The 24,593-nt window shown below is 44.3% G+C and overlaps 1 protein-coding gene across 4 annotated transcripts in view; it reads left to right on the top strand.

The window, feature by feature from the left end:
- The window catches only part of AP4E1 (adaptor related protein complex 4 subunit epsilon 1), a 112,147-nt gene that overhangs the window by 18,657 nt on the left and 68,897 nt on the right, over positions 1-24,593 (top strand). For all 4 annotated transcript variants that reach the window (XM_068275445.1, XM_068275443.1, XM_068275442.1 and 1 more), the window contains exons 2-6: positions 684-755; positions 10,440-10,563; positions 13,190-13,263; positions 20,344-20,465; positions 24,350-24,509. In XM_068275445.1, the coding sequence (XP_068131546.1) occupies positions 10,446-10,563; positions 13,190-13,263; positions 20,344-20,465; positions 24,350-24,509 (474 nt within the window). In that variant the 5' untranslated portion in view covers positions 684-755; positions 10,440-10,445. The remainder of the gene's footprint in view (positions 1-683; positions 756-10,439; positions 10,564-13,189; positions 13,264-20,343; positions 20,466-24,349; positions 24,510-24,593) is intronic.

Raw genomic sequence — 24,593 nt, 5'->3', positions numbered from 1 at the left:
TATCTATTAATTTTAGAAAAAATGTATGTAGATGTACTTTTACTATTTGGCCACAAGATAACCAGTCAAATGTTGTTTTTTTTTTTTTTTTTTGCTTCCTGTAAGCATACTTACAGGAAATGGAGAAGGGATGTGTAACAGAACAATTGCGGCTTCTATGGACTTTTTTTTTTTTTTTTTTATGGACGTAGCTCCTACATCCAGCATGCATATTTAGGCGTAGGAGCTACGTCCTGTGGGCTAAAGTGGTTAAGTCTTTTCAGGTTTCCCTTGAAGAAAATTGGATCTATGTTGTTATCAGGAGTGTTTGTTCAACCAAATACAAGTGTTTTGGCTCTGACTGCACAGATAAAGCTTTGGTTTCTTAACTCTTGCAATAAAAGATAAGGGCACACAGACAAGTTCTAACTAGTATACGTTCTGTATGTACCCATGTTTATTTCATCATGTCACCTGCCACTTTAGGTGCATTTTAAGCCTAACCGTTGTGTCATGCTCATGCATGTCTTTAGAGGTTACATGTAGGGATCACGTGGAGAGAAAGCTTCAACTTCTAGCAGGCATTTCTAGTCTAGCCAGTTGATGAAATGATCAGCAGAGCTAATGTCCATACTTGTGCCTCGTACTATGTGGGATCAAATAATCTTTGTCCAGCTTTTTCATTAGAAATATCTGTTTTTTAGGAAGAAGAAAAACTAATCCAACAGGAGCTTGCCAATCTGAAGACAACAGTTTCTTCTCCAAATACTACACTGGTAGGTTATTCTTACTATGAGTTTTTTTTTCTTTGTGGCTGATAATATATTGAATAGTACTGTATTTGATATTTTTCCTTAGTTGTTCTTTTCTTTGTCAGGCAGTGTGCTAAATTACCCAGGTATGCTAGACTTAAAATATATAGGGCCTGATTCACAAAGCGGTGCAAACTTTTTCGCGGACTTTTGCGTGCACAATTTGCCGTGATTCGCGCGATCGCGGAGATTTGCCCACGCAATTTGCCGCGATTCGCGTGAATCGTGGCAAATTGCGCGCGCAAAACTCCGCGATCGCGCGAATCGTGGCAAATTGCGCGCGCAAAAGCCCGCAAAAAAGTTTGCACCGCTTTGTGAATCAGGCCCATAGTATCTTGTATTACACTACCTCAATAGGAAATTGTGCTTTTGATGGTTGTATAACATAACAGCATGAATATGAACATGTTTTATTTACCTGTTTTTCAGATACATCACCTGTTCATTAAACATAAAAACACATTGTCATTGACATACTGTATATAAAGGGAAATTACAGTCAAAATGTCCCCTCTACTCCAGTATATTTGCCACATAATTCCAAGCTCTAAGAACGTACTTTTATAATTGCCAGAAAGGGGTTAATAGGCTTACTTTCATTTTCTCCTGGGAACCTTATTAGTTCGTTGCACCATGCTGGGAGATTCTTCTTTCATCTCATACTGCAGGAGACAAGACTGGTTCATAGCAGAGAATTTCTGTGTGAAATTGTATTTTTCTGATGGCAAAGCTTCCTGATTGAACTGGATATTACATGAATACGTGTATGTCTTGTCTTTATTTAAAGATTCAGAACTCCTATTGCAACCAATTTGGAATTATTAGTATGGGTTACTGCAGGGTTGAGTTAAAAGCAAGAAACCTTGTTGCTGGCTAATTGGCGTAATGCAAAACCATGGTAATACCCCCCTTTTTTTTATCATCTTTAATGTTTTTTTATTACTACCTAGTGTCACCGGTAGCTGAATGCACCATTTTTAAGAACAAAGGGATTTACATCGGCAAATAATACATTTTGACAGAAGGTATTACTTCTCCCATACTAATAATCCCTCCAGCAGCTGAATAATGGGCAGTACTGGCTGGCAAAGCAGCCAGCAGAGTGGGGTAGAGCAGTATGAGAAAATGCTGAGTTTATGCATGCTGATCGTCTTTACTGCTAATGACAGTGAAGATGTTTAGCCACGCTCAGCAAGGACCCGTTCCCACTAGACAAAAAAAATTAACCAAAGAAACTGACATGTTCATGTATCCTATGTTATTTATGGGATATGTACATTCTTGGCAGTCTGCATAAGTGGATGCAGATAAAATGAATGCAGGCCTATGAGAACAGACAGTGTACATTCTCACTGGGCTTGCTGACTTGTACGTTCCTGCTCTGCTCACCTGTCTTCTGTGTCTGCGTCGGTCATCTCGGGTTCTCCACCGTGTTTCTGCCAGTATTGATCGGCTCCACTGCATGGGACAAGTGTCGGTATACAGAACAGAGTCCCAGCAGAAGTAGGCTCCCATTGGATTCAGAGCAGGATTATCCACAAGGGCACCTAGGCAGAAGCCTAGTGTTTGTCAGGGGACCCAACTGCTACTTTCTCTGACCCATCTCCCATCTCAGGTTAACACAAGAACCATAAAAGAGAGCCAAAGGTACTACCTTGCCTGGGGCCTCATTTCCTCTTAATCCATCTCAGATTTGGTTTGCAAAAAAACAATGAAAATCCTGCTTAGCAACAGGGTTGCTTTGGTTTTCTGAGTGGTGGACCAATGAGAATCCTCTGTGTTGTTCAGCAATGGGAGCCTGCTTCTGCCAGGACTTAGATCTGTACACCAACACTTGTCACATGCAATGGAGCTCAGCGACAACAGCAGGGACCCAAATGGTGGGAGCAACAGCAGAATGGATGCGCAGCAGTGAGTAGTGGGAACATGTCAATAGACACGCAAGGGGGCCCAATGTATCCACTCAGGATATGCTGTGAACTCACCATTGTGCATCCCATGTAGTGGGAACCTATGCTGAGAGCTCCCCCTCATCCTGTCAGTCAATTACATTCCCCAGTGCTGTGCATCTTAGCCTGACCTCCATAGGAATGTCTTCCTTTATAGCTTTGACACACAGAACATTAGAAAAGCAGCACTGTTTACCAAAATGCATGATTTTTCTTGAGAAATGACTGTTCCATAGAAAGGCTGGTCTCGCTTTTAGAGATGCATTCTAGGTTTGTATCAAGATCATTCTAAAGACAGCCACTCCCTCATCCCTTCTCATTCATTTTTAGAAGCAGTTATACATTCCACAATCCCTATGTCCCTGCATGTATTTTCACTCAGGAACACTTAATAAGCTGCCATTGAGCAGAGACAACAAAATATTCAATCTAATTTGTAAATGTTTAAATATAAAATAAAGCCATAGGATATCTAAAAAAAAGTCATTTCTAGGAGGAGGAGCATAAATACAATTGTTAATCCCATCAGATTATTTTCACCTTGGGTTCACTTAAGGCAGTCACCTGGAGTTTAACCCAGATACAGTGCCAGCCACTGCCCACAATGTTACATGAAACTTTACTGAAGAAAGAGTGGCTTGGCACTCTATGCAGGCTACAACCCACTTACAACTCCAATGGCAGGATTGGTGTCATATGGACGTGCTCATGGAGAGGTTCATGTAAAAAGTGTGTGCAGAGTCCAGGCACTGTCCAAGAAACAGCCCATACTGACACAAGGTAACAAACAATTTGTCACATGTTACATACAGAGGTGCTGGGTGATGCGCCAGGGGTGGGCGCCACCGGCGTACCTACCGGGGATGCGACCCCCTCAGCCGCAGGGGGGCCCGGGTCTGCTCTGGGGCCCGCTCACTGTGCGTGGGGGGAGCGCTGCTCTGGACCCCCCAGCAAGGTGCTCAACTGGCCGCAGCGTCTAATAGACGCTGCGCCAGTTCATTCCCCGCAGCCCCGCTCCAGCAGCCTGCATAGTCTCCGGCAGGCAGAGCAGGGCTACGGCAAGATGGCCGCTGAAGAAGCCCTACACTGGAGACTATTTGTGTCTCTAGTACAGGGCTTCGGCAGCCATCTTGCCGTAGCCCTGCACTCTGCCTGTCAGCGCGGGAGATGTGCTGCAGGAGGACTCGGGGAGCTACGAGCCAGATGCCGGGAGAGGAGAAGACTTCTGTCAGGTAAGTGAATATTGTTTTTTTTTCACAGGTGCATTTTTTTTTCTAGTGTCTGCTGCCTACATTATGATTTTCTGGTGTCTGCTGCCCACATTATGATTTTCTGGTGTCTGCTGCACACATTATGATTTTCTGGTGTCTGCTGCCCACATTACGATTTTCAGGTGTCTGCTGCCCACATTACGATTTTCTGGTCACTGCTGCCCTCATTGCGATTTTCTGATCACTGCTGCCCTCATTGCGATTTTCTGGTCACTGCTGCCCACATTGCGATTTTCTGGTGTCTGCTGCCCACATTACGATTTTCAGGTGTCTGCTGCCCATATTATGATTTTCTGGTGCCTGCTGCCCACATTACGATTTTCAGGTGTCTGCTGCCCACATTATGATTTTCTGGTGTCTGCTGCCCACATTGCGATTTTCTGGTGTCTGCTGCCCACATTGCGATTTTCTGGTGTCTGCTGCCCACATTACGATTTTCTGGTGTCTGCTGCCCACATTACGATTTTCTGGTGTCTGCTGCCCACATTACGATTTTCTGGTGTCTGCTGCCCACATTACGATTTTCTGGTGTCTGCTGCCCACATTACGATTTTCTGGTGTCTGCTGCCCACATTACGATTTTCTGGTGTCTGCTGCCCACATTGCGATTTTCAGGTGTCTGCTGCCCACATTATGATTTTCTGGTCACTGCTGCCCACATTGCGATTTTCTGGTCACTGCTGCCCACATTGCGATTTTCTGGTCACTGCTGCCCACATTGCGATTTTCAGGTGTCTGCTGCCCACATTACGATTTTCAGGTGTCTGCTGCCCACATTACGATTTTCAGGTGTCTGCTGCCCACATTACGATTTTCAGGTGTCCGCTGCCCACATTACGATTTTCAGGTGTCTGCTGCCCACATTGCGATTTTCAGGTGTCTGCTGCCCACATTACGATTTTCAGGTGTCTGCTGCCCACATTGCGATTTTCAGGTGTCTGCTGCCCACATTGCGATTTTCAGGTGTCTGCTGCCCACATTAGGATTTTCTGGTGTATGCTGCCCACATTAGGATTTTCTGGTCACTGCTGCCCACATTGCGATTTTCTGGTGACTGCTGCCCACATAAGGATTTTCTGGTGACTGCTGCCCACATAAGGATTTTCTGGTGACTGCTGCCCACATAAGGATTTTCTGGTGACTGCTGCCCACATTAGGATTTTCTGGTGTGTGCTGCCCACATTATAATATTCTGGTGACTGACTGCTGCCCACATTAGGATTTTCTGGTGACCGCTGCCCACATTACGATATTCTGGTGACTGCTGCCCACATTAGGATTTTCTGGTGACTGATGCCCACATTGCGATTTTCTGGTGACTGCTGCCAACATGGCGATTTTCTGGTGAACTCTGCCCACATTACGATTTTCTGGCCCACATTACGATTTTCTGGTGAACACTGCCCACGTTACGATTGTCTGGTGAATGCTGTCCATGTTACAGTTTTCTGGTGAACGCTGCCCACATTACGATTTTCTGGTGAACTCTGCCCACATTACGATTTTCTGTCCCACATTACGATATTCTGGTGAAAGCTGCCCACATTACGATTGTCTGGTGAATGCTGTCCACGTTACAATTTTCTGGTGACTGCTGCTCACGTTACGATTTTCTGGTGACTGGTGCCCACATTACGATTTTCTGGTGAACTCTGCCCACATTACGATTTTCTGGTGAACTCGGCCCACATTACGATTTTCTGGCCCACATTACGATTGTCTGGTAAAATGCTGGCCACTTTACAATTAATTTACAGTGAAACGCTGCCCCATTACGATTATTTGGCACCTATGGGGGGGGCCTCATCCAAATATTCGCAGGGGGGCCCAGTGATTTCTAGTTACGCCCCTGGTGGGCGCTTGGGCAATGTGCAGACCAACACTACAGCTGAAACATGCTTGCTCACATGCTTGCCTTACACCAGACAAGCATCATCTTAAATGAACATTTAGAGATGGGTAACTTTTGATGTTGGCTTACCGTTTAACAAAACAAACCAGAGTGCTGGATTGCTCTTGCTTATTGGCTGCTGTAGTTCTCTTGTAGTCCCCATAATGGGGGTGCTTCCAGTTTTCCACCCCCTTCTCTCCATGACGCAAGGTAAGCTGCCAGCCAGACAGACTAGCGGCATGTCTGTACAGGGAATATTTCTAACCTGCCATGATCTAAATAAGACTGCAGAAAGCTGAAATGAAGGCTTAAAGAGATCACAGGCCATTTTCTGCAGCCTTTTAATCAGTTTAATCCTTTGTGGTTGTGTTTAGTTTACATTGTGCCGCTAGTTCTTCTGTTTCTCATTTCCTTTTCATTGATCATTGCATGAGACTTCTAAAAGAAGGGCAGCAGAATGAAGACTGAATGAGAATAGGCTCTGTGTGTTTCCACAGCTTCCCACTGACTGCAGTACATCAGGGCAGAAATCTGCAAGCACAGAGCTGCCACAGGATGTTTTCAGCTTTATACAGGAAAGAACATATAATGGTAATTTCCAGTGGGGCATAATACTAAATAAAAAATGTGCCTTTGGCAACACTTTCCTCTCTGGTTTTGCAGGATGAGGATTAAACAGAGATAGGATTGACATTCTCCTTAAAGTAAACTTGAAGTGAAAATGAATTTATGAGATAATTCATTGTGTATGTAGCAGCAATAATCTGTTGAACCTCACAGCAGTCTCCTATTCCTATTTTCAATTAAGGGTCAGTTCACACTTGTTCTAAAAACGTATCCGTGGCTTCGGTTTTTAGCCCGGATCAAAACCAGAGCCACAGATACCAATGTTAAAAATAGCAGCCGCCTTCACTTAAAGGAATACTATCAATACCCAAGTGTTCTAAAATGACAGTCTGCAAATAATGTTTAAGTAGCTGTGTAAACATTTTCCTACATTTCATGTTAAATATTAGAGGCAAAAGCTTTAATTTATTGAGTGTAGGATTTAGCTATATTGAGACAAATCCATTGCAGAAGGGGTGTCTGCTTCAATGCATAGCCAGTGTTGCATATCAGACTACAGAGTATTTTTCTCAGAAAGCAAAAACCGTATGAAAAGCTGTGACAATTACAAATGTTCATAACAAGTTTCTTCTACTCTCTGCAGACACTTTAGTCAGAAACACAGAACACAGAAGCTGCAGCTGTTGGGAGCTTTCTCCCTCTCACACACAGTTACACACAGGGTTAACTGATCAAGTGTGAGCTCCCCTTATGGCGTCAGTAAAGTTTGAAAGTATTTTGATAACGGTAAACAAAGAGGTTGCCAGTGAAATGTATACACCAGTACTTAGCAACTCTTCCCAAACAATTCCTATCTCAATTGAAAAAAATATGTAAATCGATAGTGTTCCTTTAAAAAAAAACTAATCAGTCTGCATTCAGGGGGATCCGTTTTGAAAACCTGAACAGACAGTGCAGATTTGTAGGATTTTCATAGACCGCACATACAGGCGGATGCACGGAGGGGTAGTGAAAATGAATGCCAAAACAGATCCCCCTCTACATAGGCATCTTTTGACAGAAACTGATCAGTTTTCTGTGTCCCAGGGGAGGATGGCTGATGCTGGAGGAGGTAGCAGGCAGCAAGGGCTAGGTCAACACTTGTCCGTTGCAGATCGGATCCGTTTCAAATGGATCTGTTTTTGTAAACAACTTTTTTTTCTCTCTGCTTTTTGAGAGAAAATGGCCTTTTTGCAGCTACATTTACAATCTGTGGAAACTTCTCCCCAGCGTTTGCCACAGGGTGGGGATAGAGGTGTATAGTGGGCTCCATGCTGGAGGGGGTAGCAGGCAGGAAGGAGGGCAGCAGTGGGGAGGGGGGTTGGTCCCCCCCTTCCCCGCTCACCCTCCAGCTAGTTTCATTAATTAAAATCAATGTAGCAATGTATAAAAGGCAAGAGGCGAGCAAGGAACTTCCTTGCATTCCACCGCTCGCTGTCACTTTCTGCTCAATGAATTACAGGGGGTGGCATTGCAGGAAGTGAAGGCGAGCTGTGATGAAACTAGCTGGAGGGGGAGTGGGGAAGGGGGGACCCAGGTGAGGGAGGTGGGGCTGACCCTCAATCCCCCACTGTTGCCCCCCTTCCTGCCTGCTACCCCCTCCAACATGGCACGTACTGTAAACGTAGCTGCAAAAAGGCCATTTTCTCTTAAAACGGAGAGAAAAAAAGTTGTTTACAAAAACAGATCCATTTGAAACGGATCCGATCTACAGACAATTGTGGACCTAGCCTTAAAGTTAATCCGAGGTGATAAGTGTATACAGATTTACTTACCTGCCCCTACAAGTCTGTGTGTTGACCGCTGCACCTCCGAGTCCTGCTGTCAGTGCTGTAGCCTCTGCACATGTGTGGGTGCACACCTGCTGCTATCGTGCACGCTCCCCCTGCCTGAATCGTTCTGAGCATGTGCAGTAGCACTGCAGTGCGCAGAACACTTGTGGGAAAGTGATCATGAGAAGTGCATGCGCAGAACCCTCTGATCCACTAGGGCACTGATAGCAGGATACAGGAGAAGACTGGTCAGACTTCTAGGGGCTAGAAGAAGCCCTAGGTGAATAAAGCTGTATACACTGCTATCAACTCGGATATCCTTTAAGAGGTTAAATTCAAACTCCGAAGCCTTTTCAGTGCGGCATGCTTATAATAGCCTCTGTTGTTGTACTACTTGAAGAGCCTGGCGGATGGGCAGATTATAGGGCAAGATCTGACCAGGATGGGACACTGTTCAGGCTGAGCAGCAGAGGTTATTGCTGGCTAGAATGCATGCTTGAACGGAGGAAGATCAGCAGGGAAATTACCAGGATACATGTACCCTGAAAATGCTGATATAGATGTGGCTCGTTCAGGCTACAACAAGAAGAAATGTTCAGTAGAATCGCGCTGGAATGGAAACTCCCACCAGTAGCCAAACCAATGACTCTTCCCTCAACTTTGAGCTGTGCTTGCTCTGTCACGGAGCCGTGCATGAACAGCTTGAAAAGTAGCGGTCACTGGCTTTCCCCCTCATCCCCTTCCAGTGCTGTGGAAGAGGAGGAGTGTGGACCCCGCTGCAGCTAGGAGAGCTCCCTTGCACAACTCTGCATGCATAGGAACGGGATGAGGAGGAGACCCGGTGAGATTCGGGCTCTCACCAAAATTAGCCAGGCACAGTGCCCAGCTGAAAGGACCTGGGGAGAACATTGCTTTTATTTAGTGCATGATGGAGGAAAAATTGCTTTGTAGTTTATACCAGGACTTTCCAAACCTGTCCTCAAGTATCACTAACAGTGTATGTTTTGCAGAAAATCACAAATCTTCACAGGTGGGGTGTCTCAGCAGAGTTGATGGATTTCCACAAAACATGCACTGTTGGTGGTACTTGGGGGCAGGGTTGGGAAACCCTGGCTTATGCTACTTTTCTAGGATCATATCACTGCAAGAGCTTCCTAGAAGTGTTTGTATCCATTCCTGTTGATGAGAGCAAGTGATTGCTGTAGATGCGTATATTACTCCATAGATATCCATTAAACGCACTGTTAATGGATCTGATTATGGTATTATCAGCTGCATGCTGGAAGTCAAATTGTATTTAAGCTTATGCGGATCCACACACAATGAGCTATAAATTACTTTTCTCCTATGTTGCTGTCACTTACAGTAGTAAAAATCTGTCAGAACCGACAGCTTTTTCACTACTCCATCTCTTCATGTGGGTATTCTTAGTATTTTAATTATTCTTTGCAAAAGCACTCCCTGGAAAGGAACTATACAAAGTTGCTGCAATTCCCCCCCCCCCCCCCCCCCCCTTTTTTTTTTTTTTTTTTTTTTTTTTTTTTTTTTTTTTTTTTTTTTTGCACACGGTTCTGGCAGATGAACTGAGCAACTGACATTCACTAAGTGCTTTTGAAAATAAATAAAACCCCCAGAATCCCCCATGAGGAGATTGGCTATTCTGAAACCTGTCGGTTCTGTCAGCATTCTACTGCCTACTGGAAGTGACAGCAAAATAGGAGAAGCGTAAATTATAGCACATTTTACTTTGGGAGAAATGTACTTTTTATTTTTGTGTTTTTAATGTAATTCAAAGTCTACAAATGTTTGCGATAGTGGTCCTTCAAATTGTGTCAGAAATTGCTCACAATGGCATTGGAAATGTAGATTGTTGCTCTATTTTCATGCTTCTTTACAGGTACGTACATACCTTTTTAACTAATGGCTTTGAGACTAATTCCCCAAGTGAGCTGAAATGAAGATACTGGCCAATAGATTGTTGAATTAATGTGCCAAGGGGATTTTTTTTTATTGTTATTGCTGGACATCTAAAACCAAGTTTGTTTGAATGGAAAAACATCTGTGTTTAGCAAAGGTGCTTTGTTGAAATGAGTCATCCAGTCTTTCTATAATTCTCTGTATAGGTCATCTCTAATCATATTCCTCTGTTTCCACAATAGAGACAGATGAAAGAATGCATGGTGAGGCTAATTTACTGTGAAATGCTGGGATATGAAGCATCCTTTGGATACATACATGCCATCAAGCTTGCCCAGCAAGGAAATCTGCTTGAAAAACGAGTTGGTAGGTACCATTGTGAAGGTGATGTAAGGCCTAAAGTGCACTGACACTTTATTCTCATACTGCTGAGAGATGTAACCAGCTGCTGGCACACATCTCACTGACTATCCAGATACATCTGTGGCCCTGAATTAACAAAACAGAGCAGAAATGGAGCAGTTCCTTAGCAGAACCAATCGGATTCCTTGTGTCAGTCAGAGATGGCCGTTAATGGTCAAAGTTTAGTGAACGATTGGATAGTGTTGATCTACAACAAATTTTATCAACCAACCAACTAATCAATTGTGTCAAATCATTTCAATTTTCTCAACTTTTTACATCGATCCATTTTGCTGATTAACTTTATCTGAAATGATTGGATCGGTTATATATTCTATCCCATTTGTGGGCTTGATCAGAGATTTCCTATCGTTTTCTTTCGATTGCTTGGAAAGGTTGATTGTGCGTTGAAATTCCACTGTTAATGGGCACCTTAAAGGAGTCATTAGGTAATCTCTGCTACCCCCGATCTACTTACCTGGGGCTGCTTCCAGCCCCTTGCAGCTGATATGTCCCACACTGCAGCTCCGCTCTCAGCCGCTGGCCCGGGGTCCCCGACGGGGTCTCGCCAGGCTGTGCTCTACTGCGCCTGTCAGTCAAGTCCACGTTGTCTGGACTGTACTGGGCAGAAGTACTGCACCTGCACAGTACAGTCTGGACAATGTGGACTCAATTGGCAGCAGCGCTCGTGCAGGCACGGTAGAGGATGACCTGGCAAGACACCGTCGGGGACCCCGGGCCGGCAGCTGAGAGCGAGCTGTGGCGTGGGGCATGTCAGCTGCAAGGGGCTGGAAGAATCCCCAGGTAAGTAGATTGGGAGTAGCAGAAATTGCCTGATGACTCTTTTAACGCTTAAAACTTGCTTAGTACCCCTGGGCAACTGCACTGCGTTTGCTCCTGTTTTCTTTGTACCTGTCTTGACAAACTAACCCTAATGTATTGCAAATGTAGGAATTGCTAACCGAGAGTGAGACCATTCAATTAGAGCTCAGCCACACTGTAAGCACTTATCTGAGCGCTTTTGATTGATTAGCGCTTTCTGAGCACATTTTAAAAATCGCTCCCATTCACTTTCATTAAAATCACGGTAAAAATCGCCGCAATCGTGCAATTGCATTCGCGTAAAATCGCTGTGATTTTTTTTTTAACTTGATTTTTACCGAACTTTTAATGAAAGTGAATTGGAGTGATTTTTAAAAAGCGCTCAAAGCGCTAATCAATCACAAGCGCTCAGAAAAGCGCTAATAGTGTGAATGAGCCCTTAGAGGTGCTGCTGTAGACGAGTGCAAGCTATTGCAAACACAAATGTTTGCTGCAGTTCATTGGAAAAAAAAACTTTAAATTAGAATGGACATGCAAATGCTTTACGCTGTCTTAGGTATATTAATGCTGCTTATACCATATGTACTGAAATATAAAATGAGGCAATTAGTTTTTCCTTCAGACACCAGAAAAGTAGTTTGACTCAAGAATAAATCTAGGGCAGAAACGCAGCCCACTACTTTTAACAGCCCCATATACGGTAGCTTATCTGGTGGTCTAGTGCGAGGCAGGTAATTTTGGCGATCTGCAGCTCCTGATAGTTTGGGCGCCACCAAAGGGCTACAGCATTGCCCAATGTATAATATGCGCAGTGGACATAGCTGAAGCCCAAATTTATGTTAAAGAAGGGATGGGTAGTGTTTACAGTAGGGCACCAGGGAATCCACTATGGGAGAGCTGAGAGACCACTAGAGAGTTTCGTTTATTTTCTTCTTTGACCTGAGTGTAAACCAAGATTTTGGCCTTGGGGCATTATGGGAACAACATAAAAAGGAAATCTCACAGAGTAGGGACACTAAATACACACGGTTCGTTCCCGCATCGAATGCGCCGCTCGATTCCCGACGAATCAATTATTCCCGAACATTTCCGAGCGCATTTCGATGATTTTTAGGTCGATTGCCATGTAAAGTATGGCAAATCGACCTAACGATCCATCGAAACTCGAATCGGACATGTCGGAAATGAACGAATAGACGGGAATCGAGTGCGGGAACGAACCGTGTGTATCCATCATAAGAGCCGAATATAGTGTAGTATGTACTGGTAGTTGAAATGAAGTATGATAGAGTAATAAGCTAGACTCACAAAGCAGGGTTACCTCAAAGGCAACCACTGTATAGGCAGGTGGGGAGATTAGACCTGACCCCACTCAGGATTAAGAAGTCTCTCTCCGTAGATGAGGAAAAAAGGGGGTAACACTCCTCCACCAGGGGTGGACTCAATATAGTGTAATATGGATACAGAGGTGCCAACAGGATAAAATAATCTAAAAAGTTTAAAACATGAGGGGGCAGTGGTGGAATTACCTCCTCCAAGCAGACACAAAAATTGCCAATGTGTTTGTCAAATACAAGTTTATTTCCATACTCCTACTCCGAGGGACAATGCAACCTATTTTGCAGGTTTGATCCTGCTTCATCAGGCAATAACAATGGAGCAATAGCATATGTGGTCAGTAGAAGAGCCAGGCACCTCAGGTTATATTTGAGAATATTCAGTATTTTTTGGGGGTTTTTTTGTTACTAATTTGATGTATATCTTTCAGGATATCTTGCAGTGTCACTGTTCCTACATGAGAATCATGAGTTGCTGCTTTTGCTAGTGAACACAGTCCTGAAGGTAATGCGAACATATATTTTAGATGTCCATCCTTTTTAGAATGACATTGTTTGTATATTGCATGCAATTGCGATAAGTACCTTGACCTTGTTTCCTTCTTTAAAATCCTGAATGTAGCTCTCAAACTTGATGAGTAAGGAGAAGCATAATGCGTCTAGTCTTATGGTTCAAACACACCCACAATTAGACCAGAAACCCACTACGAGCGATTTCTAATTGCTAGTGATTTGAAAAAGCTCTTGCTAATGCAATGCTATGGGGGATTTTTATAAAATCACATCGCTCAAGTGGGATCACACCCATAGCATTACATTAGCAAGAGTTTTTAAATCACAAAGCGCTCAGAAAATCGCTCCTAGTGGGTTTCTGGCCTACTGTTGTCCACAGTGATCAGGACTCGATCCCTCAGGCGCCATTTCAGGGCCGAGTTCTGTACAGAAGTGTCGCTAGCGTACTGGCTACCAGCACATTCTGTTGCAGGAGGGAAGACACGTGGTGCACAACGGAGCAGAAGTACTAAAGAGGAGAGCAATGGCTGTGGAGAGGTGTGATCAGCACTGTGCTATCAGTCTGCTGAAGCATTTCTTCACTGTCCTGGGCTTGCTAAGGAGTCCAGAAGAGAGATCATGTCAGTATGACGGGCTGCTCAGAGCCCTCTGAAACACAGGAACAGCTAGACATATTTCAGATAATCAGGTAGGTTAGAAGACCTTTTTAATGGAGTGGATATTAGATTTGCGAAATCACTAACTAACAAAAATCTGTTGAAACCCACCCAATCTTAATGGTTTTCTAATCAATATACTGTATTGAACATTGGCCTGGAATGCCCGCTGTTTTCCCAATCAATCCTGGCAGGAACACCATGCTGACTTGGAGGGATGTAAGAATCTATACGTTGGTTGCTATTGGCAACAACTCTACACCTTCGTTCGGCACCATATCACAGGAAGTGATAGCTTGACTCTCATCACAGCATACAGCATAGGAGATAAGACTTCGTAGACGTCGTCAAAGTTCAAGAGTTTATTTGTAAAACAAATTTACAGATATGTTCAGTAACAATATCTCACCTCGGCAAAGCAAACCGTCTGTAGAATCTTATGCGTTCCTTGCATACTTGATCTATCTCTGATGGATCAGGCCCCTCTTAGTTACATCTATGCTAGGCATATATACAGCATACAGATCATGTAGAATGAAAGTAGGAAAAGGAGTGAATAAAGTCCTCAGTCAGAAGTACCCCCTCGGGAGCCCAGGTTGGCTCTTATACTGAGTTCTAAAGAGTTAAATGTGACATCATCTGAGCTGGGACGGATCAATAACTCATCGCCTGCTATTGGCTGATAAGAACCCGTGATATCATGACCAGCACACTCTTTACTGAGCAAAACTCCATGTTCCCAGTGACCTGCCTTCTTGTGAGAACAGTTGTTTAATGTACGTAGCTTTTGTTTACCTTTAGGAAATATGAAAACACTTGATGTTTACCGAAAAGACTGCCTCTCTGTCTGCACATCCGTGGACAGATAAACCCTCTGGCCTTGTATAGCAGAAGCACACTGTTCTGCAGTGATTCTAGAAATCCTCTTTAAAGAAAATCTGTAATGAAAAAACCTCCCCTGGGGGGATACTCACCTCGGGTGGGGGCAGCCTCCGGATCCTATCGAGGCTTCCCCCGTCCTCCTTGGTCCCGCGGCGGCGGAGAAAATCCTCCCGGAGTGGCGGCAATGTAAATATTTACCTTTTGGCTCCAGCGCAGGCACAGTATCTGCTCTTCCCACGGAGATAGGCGAAAATTGCTAATCTCCGTCGGGCCGCTCTACTGCGCAATAGAGCGGACCTGACGGAGATCGGCTATTTTCGCCTATCTCCGTCAGAAGAGCCACAACCCCCGCTGGCTGGCGGATTTGTCGCCTGTGCGTTCCCGGGGACTGCAGCGAGACCGCCGTGGGACACAGGAGGACGGGGAAAGCCTCGATAGGGTCCAGAGGCTTCCCCCTACTGAGGTGAGTACTCCCCAGGGGAACTTTTTTCAGTACAGGTTTTCTTTAAAGGTAGACTCTGCAAATCAAGTCTTTTAACTAAACTCAATTAAAATAACCGAGGCCTACGAATTCAAGCAAATAATACTTAAAGAGAACCAGAGATGAAGCACCCTCTTGTATTTTACCTTATACATCAGTGGGAACATGACAGTAAATACCTAATCTGCTCTTTGTTTCATTGTTCTTTGTTTAATCTGACTGTTATCACCTCTGATAAGAATCCCCGACTGAGCAATCAGTCTAGCTTTGCTACGGAAAGATTATAGCTGAGTCTGTCTTCTCTGGTGTCTTTTCAAGCCCAAGCCTGCCCCCTTGTGGCTCTGCTATAATGACTCAGCTATAATTATTCCCTGCAAAGCCAGACTGAATGTTCAGTCCCGGATTCTTATCACAGCTGATAACAGACACTTTTAGCAGTGAGGATGAAACAGAGAGCATGGTAAGTGTTTTCTCTAATGTCCCCACTGATATATATGGTAAAATACACAAGGGTGCTTCATCTCTGGTTCCCTTTAAATTCTAACAATATATTCAGATTTCACAAGATAAATTAGTAAGAGATGATACAATACTTATTTTAGGCTGAAAAGAAATGTGCCACTTAAATTCAGTCATTTTTGGACCAGAAATGACAGGACCTGGCTGTCTAAGTCCACAAGAAAGCTTTCCTGTAGTGACGGCGAGCAAAGTTCAGTGGCGAGCGGGTGCAGAGAATATGTTGTGGAGGGCCAGTGTTGGGACTCAAGATTCTCTGTCATTTCGCTACACCCTCTCTGTGTTTTCTCACCTCTTATCCATTCCGGTCTCCACTCTGCACCTCCTCTGCTTCATGTTTTCTGTTCTTCGTTGTTTGCGCACCTGTCCCCTCCTGCTCTTGATCTCCCTTCCAAATTTTATCTGTGAACTCTGTTCACTGCCGCTCCTTCAGGACTTCCAGTCTTTGCTCTTCACCTCTGCACTTCAGGGATCTCTTAGCTGGCTCTTGCTGCCTCAGCCACTCTGTAAAAGGCTTCAGGACTTGGCTGGCCAGGTTCTCTCATTTTGCATTCTGGCTGGCCAAAGTTCAAAAATGTAAGTTAAACAGAAGTTGTTCGTGTATTGTCCGCACAAGTCGGCCACTCCATGCATTTCTCCAAATTCAAACAAATAAAAAAAACAGGGTTTTCTATGAACCAATATTCTCTTATTTATTCTTCATTCGCAGTCTCTTCAAATTGCGGACAATACGTGTAGATACAACATCATACCTCCAATTCACATAAAAGAACTGCCTGACGCGTGTTTCACGGCCAAAAGCCGCTTCCGCAGAGGCACACTGTATACAAACATCCGTGGGCCTACGACAAACAACACCGCAATCTGAAGTCTAAAGAGAAGCTACAATCAGCGACGATCTTATGACTGTATGCAATCAGCGACGGTCCCATGACTGTATTGGCTGCAAGAGCATACAGTCATGGGATCGTCGCTGATTGTAGCTTCTCTTTAGACTTCAGATTGTGGTGTTGTTTGTCGTAGGCCCACGGATGTTTGTATACGGTGTGCCTCTGAAGAAGCGACTTTTGGCCGTGAAACACTTGTCAGGCAGTTCTTTTATGTGAATTGGAGGTATGAGGTCCATAGAGGATGCAATAAATGTCGGCCTGGCATACATCATGGAGCATCTCGACAAGCCTGACTCCTATATCAGAGTCCTGTTCCTGGACTTTAGCTCGGCCTTCAACACGATCTGCCCAGACACCCTGGTCGACAATCTGGCGCAATTCGGCGTTGATCCCATGCTTTGTGCATGGATCAAGAGTTTCCTCTCGGATAGGACACAACAGGTCAAGCTCGGCAACTGCTCCTCTAGCGTGAGAACCACCAACACGGGGGCACCTCAAGGGTGTGTACTGTCCCCGCTTCTGTTCTCCTTGTACACAAATAACTGCACCTCCTCCTCGGACTCTGTCAAGGTCATTAAATTTGCTGATGACACTACAATCATTGGCCTTATCGGCAGCAACGGAGAACAAGACTACCGCAGCGAGATAGAGAGAATCTGCAATTGGTGCAGGAACAACAACCTTGTCCTAAATGCCACAAAGACGGTCGAGCTGATCGCTAACTTCAGGAAAAACCCTCCCACTCGCCCACCAATCCACATAGGTGAGACCGAAGTCTCCAGAGTTTCATCGGTCCGGTTCCTTGGCACAACCTTGTCGTCTGACCTAAAATGGAAGCTAAACACCATCAAAATTCAGAAGAAGGCACAGCAGAGGCTATTTTTCCTGTGCCAACTCAAAAAATTTGGCATGCCTCGGGAGCTGCTCACCAGCTTCTACACCGCCACCACTGAATCCGTACTTTGCTCCTCAGTCATCGTCTGGTATGCTAGTGCATCAGCTAGTGACAGACATAAACTGCAAAGAGTCATTGGTGAGGCGGAAAGGACCATTGGTTCGCCCCTGCCACCGCTTGAACTCCTTCACAAGGCAAGGATGAAGAAGAATGCCACCTGGATCTCCCGTGACTCCTCCCACCCTGGCAGCCGCTTCTTTGAGCCCCTCCCATCTGGCCGGCGCTTCCGCACCATCCCATCCAAGACCACCAGGCGCTGGAACTCCTTCCCACAGGCTGTTCTGTTGCTGAACAACACAGACCCCTGACTTTCCATCTCCTAGTCTGCTACCAGCACGTCTGCCTCTGGTGCGGCTGTTTCGCTTCTCCTCTGCATCCCTACTCACACTGCCTTTCTTCAGCAGTACTCTCCGCCTTCTCTTCTGCACTTTCCGCCTATCTTTGCAACTCTGACACTAACATCACTCCGAATGTTATCGTACTGTTCATGCTGCTAGCCTGTTTAACCGTAGTTGTAAATGTACTGTATTGTTAAAGAGACTCTGTAACAACAAAAACCTCCCCTGGGGGGTACTCACCTCGGGTGGGGGAAGCCTCCGGATCCTAATGAGGCTTCCCACGCCGTCCTCTGTCCCACGGGGGTCTCGCTGCAGCCCTCCGAACAGCCGGCGACAGAGCCGACTAGCTTCAATATAAACCTTTGTTGGCTCCAGCGGGGGCGCTGTGGCGGCTTTCGGCACGGAAATAGACGGAAATACCCGATCTCCGTCGGGTCCGCTCTACTGCGCAGGCGCCGGAAACTTGCGCCTGCGCAGTAGAGCAGACCCGACGGAGATCGGGTATTTCCACCTACTTCGGAGCCGACAGCCGTCAGAGCGCCTGCGCAGGAGCCAGGAAGGTAAATATTATGTCACCGCTGCACGGAGGGCTGCAGCGAGACCCCTGACGGATGGAGGACGGCGTGGGAAGCCTCATTAGGATCCGGAGGCTTCCCCCACCCGAGGTGAGTACCCCCCAGGGGACGTTTTGTCGTTACAGTTCCTCTTTAAGTGCTGTCAGTATATGTAAATGTAGCCGTGTGTGTAACATGTACAACTGTTGCTGTTGTACTTTGCCTAAGCCATGTGTACCACAAGCAATTCCGAGTACGGCTCCACCGTACTTGGCGAATAAATCCTTCTTGTATCTTGTATCTTCCTCTACACGTATTGTCTGCAATTTGAAGAGACTATGAATGAAGAATAAATAAGAGAATATTGGTTCATAGAAAACACAGTTTTTTTTTTGTTTTTGTTTTTTTTAATTTGGAGTACTGTACATTGAGGGGTGGAACCTCACCACTTTTTATCTTGTCTATGCCACTCCATGCATTTGCCAGCCAGATCCTGACATGGTCAGACCTCAGGTTTTCTCTGTAACATATATTTATATCATTACCTGGTTGGTCTACTTTTGTTGCCTTACAAGCAGTAGGTGCTGGGCGTACAGAAACCCTTAGCATGGCTTACTCTCACTCCGCTCTGGCATCCTCCTTTGTAGTGAAGCATCACTGTGGAAACAGCGGATGCGTCACTGGTAAATGGACTGAACTGCACAGCTTTCCATTACCCCAAACAGTCTGTAGAGGGATGCCGGACAGTATGTAGTTTTGTGGTATATAGAGGTTTGCAGGTTATCTCCTCTGGTGTGTATATGATGGTATCCAGAAAGCTTAAAGGGAACCTAAACTGAGAAAAATATGGATTTTTCCTTTTAAAAGAATACCAGTTGCCTATCTCTCCTGCTGATCCTGTGTCTCCAATACTTTTAGCCACAGCCCCTCAACAAGCATGCAGATCAGGTGCTCTGACTGAAGTCAGACTGGATTAGCTGCATGCTTGTTTCAGGTGTGTGATTCAGCCACTACTGCAGCCAAAGAGATCAGCAGGACTGACAAGCAACAGGTATTGTTTAAAAGGAAACATCCATATCCCTCTCAGTTAAGGTTTCCGTTAATCTCAGTGTGAGAGTGGCTCAATTTAATTTTATGGTAATTGTGGAATGGTAGTTGTTGACATTTCTTAGGAATTGAAAAAGGTCCTCCTCAGTTGCTGACCAGATGGTCAAAATATCCATAAAGCCATGCAGGCAAAATATTGTATCTTTGAAATCTGAATATTCTCATTTAACAAATGTTTTAGTGTTCCGTCTGTCCCTAGTTCGCAGATCTTCCATTTTTTTATTTGTTTCCTTCTTTTACAGTGAACCTGAAGTGAGAGTGAGATGGAGGCTTCTATATTTATTTACTTTTAAACAATACCAGTTGCCTGGCAGCCCTGCTGATTTATTTGCCTGCAGTAGTGTCTTAATTACACCAGAAATAAGCATGCAACTAATCTTGTCAAATCTGACAATATTGTCAAACACCTGGTTTTCATATGCATGTTCAGGGTCTATGACTGTAAGTATTAGAGGCAGAGGAATAGCAGGACTGCCAGGCAAATATGGCAGCCTCCATATCACTGTCATATTGGGTTCATTTTAAATAATAGCATGTGATGGTGTGAGTAAGCCAAAAAGCACAGTGTTTTTCTCTAGGAGATAGTCAGTGTGCATTTTTGCCAGCAATATTGCTATACGTGTTTTTTTCTTTTTGTTGTTGTTTATCTTTTATTTTATTTTTTTGTAATACACTTTTCTTGGCCATCATTAGGATCTGCAGAGCACTAACCTGGTGGAAGTGTGTATGGCTCTGACTGTGGTAAGTCAGATATTTCCCCGTGAGATGATTCCAGCTGCTCTTCCACTCATAGAAGACAAGCTGCAACATTCAAAGTGAGCAAAACATTCATATATTTACTTGTTTTTAGAGTGAACGTAATAAATATAAAAAGATTTCTACTTCACAAAGACCTATAAACTCTGTATCCCTGTGGAAAAAAAATGTAAGCTCTTGAGGAAGTCTTCCAATGAAGGAAGCACAGAATATGGACATTGTTGGACTGGGCACCAGTAAAAACTACCAGACAATAACGTGGGCGTTTAATCCTGGAGCTTGGTGAAAATATAGTCGAGTTCTGTTATAGGACTTTAATTACACACCAGCTTTTGGAGTCTTGATATCCAGTGATTGGTGCCCCATTCATATCTTGTAGCTGTTATTTTTCAGTCTTGCAGTAACCAAGTGTCTGCATCCAGATGAATGGCCTGCAAATGCAGACATCAGAACAGTGAGTATAAGCTATGGCTAGGCAATAGGTGGAGATAGTAGTGTTGGGGATAGGGTAGGAAAGGTTAGATTGAACAATTAGGCTGGTTTCACACCAGGACGTTGCGTTTTAGGGGCACGTTATGGTCGCGCAACGTGCCCCTAACGCAACGCCTGGTGCTCCCTGCTTTGGACGTCAGAGTGAGCCGCGTTGTGCAGCTCACTCTGGCGTCCGTGATGCCGTGATGCATACTCTTGTGCGCATGCGGCATCACGTGGTCCCGCCGGCCAATCGCTGCACAGAGCGTCCGCTCCAGGAAGTAAACACTGCACGTCACTAAGTGCAGTGAATATTAATAAGCCATGTGCCTGGCCGCTCTCCGCTCCTCCCCAACGTTACTGAGCATGTGCAAGCAGTCTAACGCGGCTCTGCCGCTTAGAAAGTACTGCATGCAGTACGTTGTCTGGTGGCGCAGCGTTACAATGTAACGCAACGTGGGCACTGTGAACAGCCCATTGATTTTTCATTGCTGTGCGGTGGGGTGCGTTACAGGCTGCTCTAACGTGCACCTGTAACGTCTCACTGTGAAAGCAGCCTTAGGGTTTGATATCCAGGAGGACTGCACATAGAAGCTGTACAAGACGTAGACCTGTAAGATGCACACCCGACAACCCGCACCCCGTGCATCGACAACGTTGTCATGCTGCTGCCATTGGTCCGCTGTCGCTAACTATTGTGTTTATGTTTTCAAAAGCTTGTTTGCAATCTACAAGTAGACATTATAATACTAAGCTATATTATCCGTTTCTACCAGCACATCCATGTGTTCAGAGCTATAACACTTAGCTGTATACTCCCATTGATGATAGCCAGTCCTCTGTTCAGCATTCTCCACCATCTGGTGGTATATCAAAACTAAGAAAACTTTTATAAGTATATTTAGAAGAGTAATGCTGCCATGGTAGTTGCTACAAACTCTTCATCTCCTTTTTTTCTATAGGTATTGTTATTTTTTTCTATTCAACCAGCAAATATTTCTTATTTTGTATTCTAAAAATGATTGTATTTTGATATCTAAAAAGAATACCGTCTGCCATGTATTGGCATTCAACTGTAATATTCATACTATACGTGGCTTACTCTTCTACAATTTCATTATAGCTTCCCTAACTTTTTCTTCTCCTCTTTGTTCATCCTTGTCTTGGCTTCAATTTCTCCTTGGTTATCTTGATTATTAAACTATTGATGCTGCCTGTTAATTATTTCAACTCTTCCAGTATGTGGTTCTCCATCTTCATAGATATTATTTCTTGGCCAGGAGTTTTTTTTCCTCCTTCATGTTTTTTGCAGAACCTCTGACCATTCTTCTCCCTGTGATTCCTTTGCAGTTGTGCCGTCATGCTGTTAGCGGCCTCTATACGCTACATCTCTTTTCTTCGTATGCTCTTCATTATTGGTCTGATTTCTTTCAGTGCATAGTTCTTTCTTGCTTCCTTTATATTACATCTGCACCCTTTGTGCAGTCATCATCAAATTAGTGCTCATTTTATTTCACATTTCTTAATACCAACTAGTTGTACCTGTGATTGCTTTCTTCAATTGAGCACAGCTGGTTCCTGTGCTTTGCTTCCGCATGGAGTTTTTCTTTTGAAGTGAGCTAAAAATGTATTTGATTGTTTTAACATGCCTGCTGTAAGTAAAAAAGTAAGTAAAAGTAGTTCAAAATATTCATTATGTAGGAAATATTGCCACACCTTTTACTTAGCGTGTGAGGGGTCTCCTGGGAGTAACCTCCGTTTTTCCTAGGAGACCCTTTTGTCCTCTAGTTTCATCACCTCTTCTCATTCTCGCATCCAGGATTTCTCATGGGCAGCCCCTCTCCTTTAGAACTCTCTCCCACAGCCTGTCCACCATGCTCCGAGCCTGGAAACCTTCACACGTACTTGAAAAACACACCTGTTCAGACAAGCCTATAAGTTGCTATTGGTAGCATAGGAAGTTCCCTATTGTTTCCACCACACTACCCACTAGATTGTAAGCTCCAAAGGGCAGGGACCTCCTTCTATTTTTCTTATTTTGCTGTAGTTTAACTATATGAGCGTGTACCAACTTTAGTGATATCTCAATCCACACATTAACTATGTATGTATTTGTACTTGTATTACTGGATGTCATGACTGTACAGTGTCTTGAACTTCTCATGTATATGTTCCCCAATATTGGTACTATGTACAGCATTACGGAAGATGTTGCCGCTATATAAATAAAATAATAATAATGTGAGTCCTACCCTCTAGCTAAATTCCTATAACAGGGCTGTGGAGTCAGTCAGAGTCAAGGATTCGGAGCAATTTTTGAGTACCTGAACTTGACGTCTGTGGTTTCATAAACTGAGGAGTCAGATGATTTATGTAACAACTGCACAGCCCTGGTAAGTATTATACTGAGGAGTCAAAACTGTTTTGGGTACCTGAAGTCAGGCCTAGGACCTACTACAAACAGCTATCGCAATCGCTAGCAATTTGTGGTAGTGCTTTGTAAGTGATTTTGGGAGCGATTTGCCTGCTCCTATACAATACATTATAGTGGAAACGCTCCCAAAATGCTGTGTGTCTTGCGATTTGCCTAAACACAATTGCTCTAGTGGAATCTGTCCCATCCATTTACATTGGCAGAGCATTTAGGGACAACGCTAGTGATTGAAAGCGCTCCCTAAACACTAAGCCCTCCAATTTCCAGCCCTCAGAGTCTGTGGAGTCTGTGATTTCATACTCCGCAGCCCTGTTTTAGCCACCGCCACAGCAGCATTTTAAAATACCAATGGACTCTAGTAACCATGTGCATTCATTGCCGGCGCAGGGTGAAGCCAAAAAAGTCTCAACCTGCTTCTGCACAAACTCCAGGGCCCGTGCTGATTACTATTCCTTCTCTGAATTGTGTGTGTGTGTGTGTGTGGGGGGGGGTGTAATGTGGGTTCATGGTCAAGTAGATGGGTTGATGGTCAAGTAGATGCAAATAACTTCGAGTTGATGCACATTTTTATACAAATTTATGCAGCTTGAAAATGAACCAATCAAATGTTACCTCAGCAGGATTTGATTGGTTTATTCTTAAGCTGCATAAATCAACTCAGTCATTTGCATCTACTTGCCCATCATCACTAGGTAACTTTTATTTTTATTTATTTTGTTTTAAACTGTGTGCCGTGCCCAGCTGAAACTCCGGGCGCCCAAATCAGACATGCAGTACTGGCACCGAAAAGATGGGCGTGGTGGTATGCCAAAATCAGCTGGTTCAATGGCAAGTACATGGTTGTTGAACTTATTGTTATACTGTATATCACTCTAATGCAATACAGAAACTATTTCTTGTATCTATAGCTGAAAAGAAATCACTGATGTATCAGTCAGTCTGTGTGTAATTAATAAAATAAATTGTACAATGGTATATTACTCTGTTACTGTTTGCAAATAACATCCTTTTTCTGAAACCTGATTGTTTGTTTTCCAGGGAAATAGTGAGAAGGAAAGCCGTGCTGGCATTGTATAAGTTCTACCTGATCGCTCCCACTCAGGTGCAGCACATACAGGAGAAGTTTCGCAAGGCTCTATGTGACAGGGATGTGGGGGTCATGGCTGCGTCTTTACAGATTTATCTGCAGGCCATAAGGGTAAAGACCTATTCTCTGCTATGCATGCAACACTGTGACTTGTAGAAAGATTGCGGAAGCTCATCTCAATGGACTTTATGTGTT

Source organism: Hyperolius riggenbachi, chromosome 3 (genome assembly GCF_040937935.1).
Source record: "Hyperolius riggenbachi isolate aHypRig1 chromosome 3, aHypRig1.pri, whole genome shotgun sequence".
Lineage (NCBI taxonomy): Eukaryota > Metazoa > Chordata > Amphibia > Anura > Hyperoliidae > Hyperolius > Hyperolius riggenbachi.
The sequence above is the reverse complement of the archived record's forward strand: the minus strand, read 5'-3'. Positions and strand labels throughout refer to the sequence as shown.